The sequence below is a fragment of the Sceloporus undulatus genome, chromosome 7 (genome assembly GCF_019175285.1).
Source record: "Sceloporus undulatus isolate JIND9_A2432 ecotype Alabama chromosome 7, SceUnd_v1.1, whole genome shotgun sequence".
Classification (NCBI taxonomy): Eukaryota; Metazoa; Chordata; class Lepidosauria; order Squamata; family Phrynosomatidae; genus Sceloporus; species Sceloporus undulatus.
This window is the reverse complement of record NC_056528.1, coordinates 24,818,357-24,830,618: the sequence shown is the minus strand read 5'-3', so window position 1 is coordinate 24,830,618 and position 12,262 is coordinate 24,818,357. Positions and strand designations below refer to the sequence as shown.

At 43.8% G+C, this 12,262-nt stretch overlaps 1 protein-coding gene across 4 annotated transcripts in view; it reads left to right on the top strand.

Moving 5' to 3' along the window:
* MKNK2 (MAPK interacting serine/threonine kinase 2) overlaps positions 1-11,489 on the top strand; it is a 32,917-nt gene extending 21,428 nt beyond the window's left edge. For all 4 annotated transcript variants that reach the window (XM_042479946.1, XM_042479944.1, XM_042479945.1 and 1 more), the window contains 4 exons: positions 1,909-2,103; positions 2,215-2,379; positions 2,848-2,891; positions 3,812-11,489. In XM_042479946.1, coding sequence (XP_042335880.1) covers positions 1,909-2,103; positions 2,215-2,379; positions 2,848-2,891; positions 3,812-4,070 — 663 coding nt within the window. In that variant the 3' untranslated portion in view covers positions 4,071-11,489. The remainder of the gene's footprint in view (positions 1-1,908; positions 2,104-2,214; positions 2,380-2,847; positions 2,892-3,811) is intronic.
* Positions 11,490-12,262: the final 773 nt, after the last annotated feature.

The following is a 12,262-nucleotide window of genomic DNA, read 5'->3' as shown; positions in this document are numbered from 1 at the left end:
TCTGGGCAGTGCAATCTTTGCTGCTTTTAGGGGATCCTGGGAGCTGTAATCTGAAAAAAAAAGCAATTTTTCTAAGCTGTGCTCTCCCTTTCAGTATTGCTTATTCAAGAGAAGGCAAATACACCCCGTTTTTCACGCACACCCTGGGATCTTTGCATGAATGGAATAAAAACCATGGTTTTAAGAAACTTTGCAGTATCCGAGAAAACCTCCCTGCCTCTCGATTCCTGACCTCCGCTTTGTCCCAGTGGCTTATTTCAGGCAGTGGCCTCACCCCATGTAGTCCAGTTTGTCTCCCCAAAACTGGCTTAGTTCCAGATTAAAGAGCCCTGCCCCATAGTTCAGGTTTTGTTTGTCTCGGCCATGTGTGACTGTTTGTTTGATTTCTCCTTCCGATGGCTGATGCAACCACAATGCAATCCGAGGACCTGACACACTTCACTGGTGCAATCTGGTTTTAGGTCTCAGTGGAATTTGTAACCTTGATGTGGAATTTGTAGTTTGCAAAGGCACCAGGCAGACTGGGCTGAATACCTCACCAAACTACAAAACCCAGGAGTCTGTAGGATAAATTCACACCACTTAAAGTCTCCAAGCTTGTTTAATTCTGCAGTGTGGGTTGAGGTACCATCTCAGCCAATGTTAATACAGATAGTCTGCCTTCTCCAAAATGCTTGGTACCGGAAGTGTTTCAGATTTTGGACCTTTTTGGATTTTGAAATATGTGCGTGTACGTAACAACATGAGAGCCAGGGTGGTATAGTGGTTTGACTTTGGAGGCAAGGGTTTGAATCCCCGCTCGATCGTGGAAACCCACTGCGTGCCCTTGAGCAAGTGACATTCTCTCAGCCTCCAAGAAAGGCAATGGCAAACTCCCTATGAACAAATCTTGCCAAGAAAACTCCATGATAGTTTTGCTTTAGAGTTGAAAACAGCTTGAAGGCACATAACAGCGAGAGATCGTGAAGATGGGACCCAAGACTAAACATGAAATTCATTTATGTTTCGTATACACCTTAGACACAAAGCCTAAAAACAATTTTACACACAATCTTTTGAATAATTTGGTGCTGAACCATCGTCAGAAAGCAAAGGTGTCACTCTCTCAGCCACCCATGTAAACCATTTTGGAATATTTTGGATAAGAAAGACTCTGCCTGTAATAAGACTATTTGTCTAAAGATCTTAAGCTTTGGTTTCTTCTTGAAAAAAACAACAACCCAGATCTTAAGATCTTTAGAAACATATTCTTATCATTTAAAATCTGGAGCTGATTTGACTCTGTGACTCTTTTGTTCCAGGAAACGGTGGGTCTCTTTATAGCTCTCTGGCTGGTTTCCCTCCTTGGCCAGATTGCTTATGGGAAAGAATTTGTATGTGGAAGGCGGTATAGCTATATTTATGCCGGGTGAACCCTGGGTTGCAATGTGTGTGTGTGTGTGTGTATGTGATCACAGTTTACCCGTCTCACCCTGTCTCCTGTTTCAGACAGCAGTCAGACCACAAATCTCAAATCTCTCACAAATCCCAGGATTCCATAGGATGAAGTGACAGTATTTAAAGCGGTATCAAGCCGTATTATTTCTATGGTGTGTAGATTCACCGAAGGGAGAGCCAATGTGGTGTGGTGGCTTGAGAGTTGGACTATGACTCTAGTGAACAGGGTTCGAGTCGCCACTCGGCCATAAAATCCAGAGGGTGACCCTGGGCAAGTCACACACTTTTAGCTTCAGAGGATGGCAATGGCAAACCCCCTCTGAACAAAGCTTGCCAAAAAAAAACCCCATGAGTTGGAACTGACTTGAAGGCACATGACACACCATAAAGATTCACCCCTAGAAACCAAAACTTGTGCCTCTGTCTTAATGGCCCTTTGCTCTTTTCCTTCCTTCCTTCCTTCCCATGCAGTGCGGTTCGGCTGAATACATGGCCCCGGAAGTCGTGGAAGCGTTCAACGAAGAAGCTTCCATCTACGACAAACGGTGCGACTTGTGGAGCTTGGGGGTCATTCTCTACATCATGTTAAGTGGCTACCCCCCTTTTGTGGGGCACTGCGGGACGGACTGCGGCTGGGACCGTGGTGAAGCATGTCCTGCCTGCCAGGTGCGTCGTAGGCCTTGATCTGTGGGTTAGGAATATGGGTGTACCTCAGTTCCTGCACACAGACCTATTGCTATATCCTAACCTGCATTCTCTCAATCTCTCCTCCTTCAGAACATGTTGTTTGAAAGCATCCAGGAAGGGAAGTACGAATTCCCGGACAAAGACTGGGCTCACATCTCTTTTGGAGCCAAAGATCTCATTTCGAAACTCCTTGTGAGGGACGCCAAGAAGCGCCTGAGTGCAGCTGAAGTCCTGAAGCACCCTTGGGTGCAAGGGGTGAGTGTCTTTCAACCAGGGAAGGAGGATTTGTACTTTGGCGAGGCACTGGAGCTGTCTGGCTGAGAAATCCAAATTATTATTGTGAATCTTCAAGTCATTTCTGACTTAGGGCAAACTTATAATGGGTTTTATTGGCAATATTTGTTCAGAAGCTTGCCATTTTGGCCCTCTGAGGCTAAGAGATTAAGATTTACTCAACACATTGGGTTTCATGACCACACTGGTGATTGAATCTTGGCCTCCAGAGTCATAGTCCAGCACCAAATCACTATGCCATGCTGGGCCACTTGCAGGTGGTATCACATTAATTCTGCATTTGCAGCCCTAGCAACCATTTCTTTAAAAAATGGCCTTGGCTGTTAAAGTGGAATTGCACCGCTACAAATGTGTAGTGGGCAAAGACCCCAGGAGAGAAGAACTTGAGGTTAATTCTTGCCCTTTTGGGTTTCTTTTTTATCTCCCCAGTGTGCTCCGGACAACACCCTTCCGACTCCTATCATCCTACAAAGGTGAGTGGAAATCCTTGCAAACTTTCACCGTCCAGGGCTCCCTTGCAGAATAATGTAATGTCTCTGCATTCTAGCCCCGTGTGTGTATGTGCGAGGCTGCGTTTGCACTCAGAACCAATCCAGTTTGACACCATTCTAACTGCCGTAACTCAATGCTGTGCTGTTCTGGGAACTGTACCTTGTTGTGGCACCAAGGCGCTCTCAGAGAGACAGCCAAACGTCCCACAAATACTGTAATTCCTACAATTTCCATAACCTTGAGCCATGGTAGTTAAAAGATTGTCAAATAGGGTCATTTCTGCAGTGCGGATGCAGCCAGAGAGGGGGGTTAGTGAATAGTGATTTTATGGAGCAAGGTCGGTTTTTAGTCTGTTTTTAACTATATATTTCCGTGAATATGGAAAAACCGCAAATAACAAAAACACCATGTTTGTACTTGAGAGGACACCTCTCTAGGAATCTCTGGGTCCTCCAGTGCAACTCTGGTCAACATCCAACAGATACTGACCATAGAGTTGTGTTGGAGAAGCTACAAATGACTAGTAGAGTATTCTCTCTAGGAATCTCTAGGTCCTCCAGTGCAACTCTGTGGTGAATGTCCAACAGACACTGACCATAGACCTACACTGGAGGAGCTACAAAGGTCTAGTGGAGTATTCTCTCTAGGAATCTCTAGGTCTTTCAGTGCAACCTTTAGTTAAAGTTGACCATAGAGTTGCACTGGAGGACATAGATATTCCTAGAGAGAACATATTAATCAAATCCATGAATAACCAAAGCCGCAAATCTGGAGGGGTGAGTGTAATTGTAAAGGTTTTCTCTGTGAGCTGCCTTGGTTCCACTGGGGAGAATGGCGGGGTATAAACGAAATAAATAAATGCACAGGTGGAATAAACTCACCCTCTCTTCCGTCGCTGCAGGAATAGCAGTGCCAAAGAGCTGACGTCCTTCGCTGCCGAAGCCATTGCCGTCAACCGCCAGCTGATGGAAGACGAGGAGGCGGCTGCCGAGGAGACTCAACAACCCATCATCATCAAAGCTACCTCACGCTCCATGCAGCTCTCTCCACCGTCGGAGTCCAAGCTGGCAAAGCGGCGGCAGAAAGCCAGCATGGCAAAAGCAGACGCCAACCAGCACCTGGTTACGACCCCTTTGGTCCTCGTCGGGGAACTCCTGTGACTCTTCCTTCTCCGCGTACACATCCATTCGTTTCTTCCATTTCCTCCCTTTCTTTTTCACTCCCTTTTTCCTTTTTCAATATTCAAACAAAAGCTATATTTGAATAGCTAGGAAGAAAAGAAAAGGAAAAAAAAGATCAGAACGACCCCCCCCTTTTCACGTTGGCTGGTTTCCAAGGTTTCTTTCTACGTCCGTTTCCTGATCTTGTTTTAAACACTGGCTGTCTCCCCCTCCCCTGTTTTTTATTTTATTTTATTTTTAGGTTAAAAAAAGTGCCAGTTATTTGAACTGGGTTCTTCTACCTTCTACTTGTTTTGTTTTAAAAAGAAAAGAGAGAATTTAAATTTTGATTTTTTCCCCTCACATAAAATGGGTCGCACCTCCCTTTCTCATTGAAGGAAGGGTTCTGAGGGGTGTTTCTGTAACCCAGATTTTTGTTTAAAAATGCAATTTTTTAACCCTAAATGTCCTCTTTGGGTGTTTATGGGGGGATTTTGTGACGCTTTTAGCCTTTCTGGTATAATTTAAGTGCAAGAGAGGTCTTTTTTGAAACGGGAAGTGACTTCCACTCATTTTCTGTTGCTAAAAAAGCTGCAAATGGTAAAAAGGCCATCCATACCCCCATGGAAGGCATTTAGGGGCCAAAAAATTGGATGTGGGCATCTGGGTGGCCCTCCAAATTTCTCCTGGGGGGCTGGTGTGCCCCTCTAACTTTTGTGTTTGCCTATCCCTGGTTTAAATAATAGGCTCCTTTTCTTTTTCTCTCTATTCCTGTCAGTTCCTCTTTGTACTGTGAAAAAATGGCAGGGAGAGGGAAGTCTGCAATTATCTTTCTTTCTTTCTTTCTTTCTTTCTAATGTAGCATTCTAATGTTCAGGATCTGTCGTTCCATTTTTCTGATTGCAGTTTTCCTTCTTGATTTTGCCCTTTCGTTTCCTTCTTTAATATTTCTATACCTGCAGATTCTGCAATGGGAAATGACAGCGTTAGTGCGGTTTTGAGAGTATGGTGCGGATTTATTTCGTCTCTTTCCGATCCCTAACGTTTTGGGTTGGGAGCACTGGGGGTCTGCAGGGGAGAAGAAAGCATTAGAGTAGGGATGGTGGGCAACTGTTGGGTGTTGCGATGAGGTCAACTTGGCCTCCGGGGGGGATTTTCAATAGCTAAATCCCCCTGTAACCTGAAAAGGCCCTTGGTTGGGTCCTTTTTTGGGGAGGACAAGGCCTAAAGTTGGTGTAAAATTGTTCCCCAACACTTCTTGGAGTGCATTTGGGGCACAAATACGTCCACAGAAACTCCATGTTTCCCATCCCTTCATGTGCACTCTTTTCTAACTTGGTGTGGATTCTGTGGCTGCATCCACACTGCAGAATTAATGCAGTTTGACACCAATTTAACGGCCATAGGGAATTCTGGGGTTTGTAGTTTTGTGAGATATTTTTAGCCTCTGTCAGAGTGTTGTGGCACCAATTCAAATCCCAGGATTCCATAGGATGGAGCCATGACAGTTAGAGCGGTGTCAAACTGCATTAATTCTACGGTGTGGCACCAGCCTCTAAACCAAAAATGAGCATTTGAGATACCTTTGGAATCCAGGACACATCCTGAAGGTATAAGACGGGTTGGGTATCTTTTCCCCCTCCCTTTCCCTTCTATTCTACAATGTTACAGCACTTTTGTTAGCAGATTGGTTCTTGGATCTGTAACTCAGTTTCTTGCTAAGGACTCTGTGTAGGAAGGATGTGGAAATCCTATCTCCCCAAGCTCCTGTTTAATCGATATTTGTCCCGATCTAAAGTGGGATTTTATAGCGGACTTAATTTTGTTGTTTAAAAAAGGTTCTGCATAGGGAATGGTCAAATAAAATCCAGTTCTTCTTTTGCAGGATGGTTATGAGGGAGGTCTACTCAAAAGCAAAGGCGGGAGTCCTGTATCTGATCAGACTGTAAATCCCAGCATTCTGCTGAGAGCTGAAACCAAACAGTGGCCTGAGAGCTTCATGCTAGTTTGAGTACCTTCCTGCAATAAATTCCCTAGTTTTTAATAGGGAAAATATACCACAAAGCGATTCTCGGCAGGGCGTTATGTAAGAAGAGGGAAAGGAATCGAAAAGGACCATGCAACATTACTCGGTTGAGTTGCAGATCTAGAATGTACTGCGGTGTTACGTGTGTCTGTTTCAGGGCTGGAAGTCCTTTAATAAGAGTTGAGCAACAAATTAGAAAAAGGTTTCTAACTTGGCGTTTTAATTTCGTTTTGAATTGAGTTTAAAAAGAAAGGACACCAACAAAAATGGTGTTGTGGATCATGTTTATCCCTCCAACACACGCGCTGAAAATATTTTTTAAAAACGACAGTGAAGTTAGTTTGAAGTTAAAGGTGCCGAAGGCTTGAGAAACAATATTTACAAGAAGCGGGGGAATTTATCTGAAATGGCACAGGATCCTTTAGTTGTGTGGAAGAGATCGGAAAAACTTTCTTAAGAAGTTAAAACGCTGGAAAAGGAGAGATAGGCAAGTTGTTAAACTGGATGCATTTAGTATTTTTGCGGTGATAAACTGGGATCCCTTTCACACCACACAGTTTTATAGCGCTGTTGTTCCACTTTAACTGCTGCAGCTGCCGTTTGTGGCATCCCAGGATTTGTAGTTTGTTGAGACGCTAGATCTCTTGGGCTGAGAATTTTAATATACCCCTCCCTAAACTGCAAATCCCAGGAATCATAGTGCTACAACTCTGTTGTGCGGAAGGACCCCTGGATCGGTTTTTTACCAATGCAGGGACAACGTAGTCCTAATTTCTTTCCAAAATGCAAAATCCGAAACGAAAGAGGAGGCAAGATGGTGCCAGAGCTTGAGGAACTGAAAGAGCGCCGGTGTAAATCGTTGGACGCTTCTGATATTGTTGGACTGTCAATCCGAGCAGTCCTTATCATTGGCTTGGATTGAAGATGGGAGTTGCAGTCCAAGAGCGTTGGAAAGGCTGGACTATGCTCGCCCCTGAGCTGACATAAATGAAACTGGTTTTGGTTGTGGTTTTTACTGATGGTGCAATAAGAAGAAGACTAGCCCCCAAAGATTTAAGCAAGAGAAGTGAAGTTGAATGTGGCTCAGGGCTAGGTTGTTTTGAGATAATCTTGGCTTGTTCTCAGTGGTTTTTCTCAGTCCCTTTAAGCCATAGCCTAGGAACAGTGTGGGCATGCAGTCTCCCTTGTAGTCCCAAAAATGCCCATTTCGAATGCAGTTTCCTTGCTTCTCCCCCAAAGTTTCCCTACAAATACTGGGCAGGTAGGATTTGGAGCTTTAAAATGTAACGTCCTACACTGCCATGGAACAACATTTGGGTAAATCAAATATGCCATGGCATGGATTTTGCTGAATCCGTTGGGCTTACTCCTGAGTAGCTTTGGAGGAGGAAGTTATGTGTCAGGGATATCGAACGCACTGTGAGATATTAAAATGGCTGCCAGCTGTCCCTTGTTCGCTGGTTCCCATTTGAAATGGAAACTTTCTGAATCATACTGAAGATTTCAAACTGTTCCCTTAACTATAAAAAGCACCCATCACAATAATCTCACAACATGGACGGCACAGGCATCTAGTTTGCTTTGTGTGTGTTGCAGCGTGTCCTGTCTCTTTCTGCCTGGACCTTGGTCACATTAACTCTGCTGCATATGCGCAGGATGGAGGTGTGTGCCGTGCAACATGGAATAGCCAATCTAGCATCGCAGTAGTTGCTGGAAATTGATTTTTGGCCAGAGGTTGTGCACACGCATACCTGACCATGGTGTCAGGGCAGCATAGCTTGAGATCGGTTGACAGTAGCCATTGGTGAGGTGGATTTTAGCAGACCACTTTCCTGGCACAATTGGCCCCTTATTGCTCCCCCGTTTGCCTTTAGCGCAGTCCTCAAAATGGAGTGGAGGAAAACAGAATAAGGACATCTCTGTTCTTCTGAAATGTTCTTATTTTGTTGCCTTGTTTCTGCTCTTTGTACCCTTCTTTTCATGCTGTGGTCCCCGTTTCTTCTTGATAAATATATGCGCTGTATCTCTGCAGATTTGTTGACATGGATAGAGGAATCTTGCTGAAACTATTGGTCTTACTTCTGAGTAAACCTGAGACGGAGTAGCTTTGAAGGAGGACTTTACGTGTATCCCAGACTGGTTAGGGAGGCAATTTTCAAACTTGAGGTGGTTTGCGGTGCATATCTGAAGTGCTGAACTTACTAGACGGTAATGCCTAGGTCGACTGCACATTTTTTTCCGTGGATCTGTTCTCCTTTTGGCATCCTGGGCATTGTTCTTGTTTTCTCTTTCGGATCTTCTCCGAAGAATTTCCCGAGGCCTTTGGAGGGGATTGCAGCCACAAGGGCTTTCCGACTGGGAGGCAAAACCTCCTTTGCACATCTTGAACTGTTGTTTTGTGATTTCGAGAACCATTCTTTTCTCTGAGAAAAGATTAGTACTATGCAATAGCTGTTTGGGGTGGCAATATTGCATATAACGTTTTCGGATATCTTAATGGCTGTGTGAGGCCATTCTGATAAAGTAAGGGGGCTGTAAAGTAGTTTGGCTGTGCTTAAACCCTCACCTTTTTCTACTTTGGATAATTTTGTGCCCCCGCCGACAGCTGGGTTCCTCCCCCAATCGGTCTGTTGTCTGTTTCTTTTGTATATCCATGCAATTTTACCCATCAAATGCCCTTTTTTGCAGGGCAAGGGGTGCGGACTGAACTTTGGGAGGTGCAGAGCGGTCTGTGAATCCGAGAGCACCTCGAAGTGGAATGGTCTGAATCACTAAAGAGGTTGTTTTTCTATTAAGAGAACTTTGTGTAATGCATTTAGTTATCAGATATAGACCGTAGTCTTATGGGAAGAAATACTTGAACTACGTACTGTTGAATCGGGATGCCTTTCTGTCAGGGAAAGCTGCAGGTTACAGCTTTTAAATCACTTTTGCTTTTTTGGTTTGTTGGGGACACCTCTGATTGTTTTTGATCAAGAAGTGAAAGCCTCTAGACCCAGTTTTGATGTCAGGCGTGGACTACTGTTTGCAGCGTCTGGTCGCTGCCATTGGTTTGAAAAAACGGAGAAACCTATTCAATTTGGGGTTCTCCCAAAGCACAGAACTTGAATTTCAGACCTCATGGGAGTGCTAGATTGGGATCCCAGGGTAAGTAACCTGGGTCGGGAAATGATTTAATAATTCTCAAGATATTGCATCGATTGGTTGGCTTGTGCCTGCATTTTTGGGGGTCAGGTGTCTGCATTTTTAAAAAATAGCCCACACATTTGAGGGGGTGGGAATGGGAAGTTTGACAGCTGCAGATAGATAGGAAAACCTGCTTTCCTTTTGCTGCTGAGTCTGCCACAGAAACAAGTTCTGTGAATCGTTTCAGCAATGGAAGGTCACTGGGAGCCCAGTGCTGTATTGCCAAAGGAGGAGATGGTCTTCTTTGGGATTTTCTTCTTTCCTTCCACCTTGGGTTTGCCATCTAATTTTGGGAAAGGGAAGGACTGCATGTTGTTCTGGTTCCTTCTTGATCCTATGCCTTTGGTTGTAGACTCCCCATGGGCATGGTTGTTTTTTTTTGTTTGTTTCTGCATTGAATGGTCAGTAAGAGATGCTAATCTGCTTTTCGGGTCTTCTTCCCAAAGAAGAATTCCTGTCGGCATGATTTTAGCACATGAAGATCTTGCTCCAAAGTCGCTTTTATCCTCTTTCCACTGTCCGACGCTATTCGGTTGGATGTGGATACAGCGTGTCAGGACCATGGCCTCCAAAAATCAGTGAATTTGGGTTTCTTTTAAAGAAAATACACAGCAACCTGGTGTATCAATTTTGGTGGAGAATTAGTTGAGAGACTCATGATCTTGCCATTTTTATGGCTTGTGTAGGTTGAAGAGGGACAGTGTGATGGAGAAAGCCACCTTAGGGATGCTTCCCCTCCCAAAACCTCAAAGTCCAATTCAGGCAAAAATGGAGAGAGCTTTCCAAAAATGTCCTTGTGCTACAAGTCCCAGAATCCCATGGCCAGCATGGGAAACGCCGGGACTTGTGGTCCAAAAATGTTACTTTTTCTGAGCCCTTGAGAAATGGGATCCTGCTCTTGGGGAAGGGATGAACTCTAGTACTGTGAAAACCCGACATCTTGGCTTGTAAATCCCATTGAAAGCGACGGGTTTGTTTCAACTGATGGCGATTCTCCCTTCTTTCAGATCCTGGGTTTGCAGTATTTAGCCTTCAGGGATGTATCTCAGTGATCCAGTTTTGTGTGTGTGTGTGTGTATGCGTATTGAAAACGCTTTGATTCCCGGGACGTGAGTAGGATATTTCCTCCGTGCGGCCCTTGAATTTTTTCCTTTTCCTGCCCCCTAAACCTATATTTTTGTGTGTGTGAGAGACCAAAATGTAGCGGTGCTTAGATTACCCACCTCTGGATATAGAGAAGAAACCTACTTTCTTTAATTAATTTCTTTTTCTCCAAGTATCTTCCATAGCCGAGGATTGTCTAGACTTACAACCTTTTCACGAATATGTGTGCGAATCCTCCGTGTTGGAGAATTGCAAACTAGTGCCCTTGTTACACACAATTCCTCCAGTTTGGAAACTGGGGGGGAATTAAACTCAGTTTCAAGTTACTAGTCCTGATTCTCTGGATGAGGTGGGAACTCCTCGAACACAGACCTTTGGCATCTTATCAGACTCTCTCTCTCTTTCTCTCTCTCTCTCAAGATAGCTTTCCATCTTTGGATTGGTTTATTTAGCCACCCGATATTTCTTTGAAACATTAACCCTTGCCAAAGTTCTTCCTTTTATTCCTCCTTATGAAAACATTGCCTGTCTTGGAATATGCTCTCTTTCATTTTTAATTTACCTCCACAAGTTTTTATTAGCTGCAAGTTCAGGGAAGGATTTGGGGAATGAACGTCTCGACGCCGCTTCGATTCGACGCCCTCCTCCTCTCTTCCTTTCCTCAGTTTAAAAGTCCGATTAGAACTGGTTAGTAACGTTGTTTTTGACTGTGAAACGTTTTATTTTGTTTTCTTTTTAAAAGAAAAAAGGAGAAAAAAAAAATGGGGGGATAAAATCAGTCCAGAAGAAGAAGAAGAAAAGGACTGCCAAAGGGTTTTGTGTTTTTGTGACGCGAAAAGTCATCTTTTCAGGGGCGGAAGAATCCTCCGCAAAAGAGGCTGGTTTTGGAAGCGAGGAAGGGAGGGAGAAATAACAACAACTTTAAAAACAAAAATAAAAAAACCTTAAAAAAAGAAACAAAAACAAATAAAAAACAAGCACTTTATTATGTATCAGGTGAACTGATACAGCTTGATGGAACTGTTTCCTTTGTAACAACCTTGTTGATGCCAGAATTTTTTGTATTCTGTTTTGTAAGGATTTAATAAATGCATTGAAACACATGGATTCCTTCTGTTGTTGTTGTTGTTGTTGTTGTGTTGACTGCTCAGATTTCCTCCAAAAAGCCGGATTTCCCAAACTTTGGTCCTCCGGGTGTTTTGGACTTCGACTCCCAGAAGCCTCAGCCAGCTTGGCCAAGGGTCAAGGATGCTGGGAGATGGAGTCCAAAACATCTGGATATTTGGGAACCGCTGCTCCAAAGCTTTCAACAACAGTCCAGTAATTTAATTGTATTGTGGATGGGAGGGTTTGGGATATAATGAAACATGCTATTGTATTATTACAGTAAAAATAAACATGCGTACACAAATACATACATACAAGCATACATATACAAATAAACAAGTATATCATAACATAAAGTAACATAAATCTTCCAGAGCACCGCTGTGACTTGCTTGCCCAAGGTCCATGACAGAAGGGATTTGAACCTTGGTCTCCTTCAACACTATGTATATATTTGGACAAATTCTTGTATGAACATGTCTGATAACACTTCTGTTTCTTAGATTTTAGGCCTTCGTTCTCTCAGTTTTTAACCCTTTTCCTTGTTCTTAGTGTGCGCAGGTCCCCCATTTTGTTCTAGGGATGAAATGGAGAAGAAATGTGTTGCTAATCAGATGATTGCAAGGGAGCTCCAGCTGCATCCAGCATTCGTGGTCTGCAGCAACCTCTAGCGTTGGTTGGTTCATCGCAGCCATTGGGCTGGAAAGTCTGGGTTTTCCTTCTTAAGGTGCAATGAAATCTCTGGCAGTCCTCTGAATGCTGGACTAAG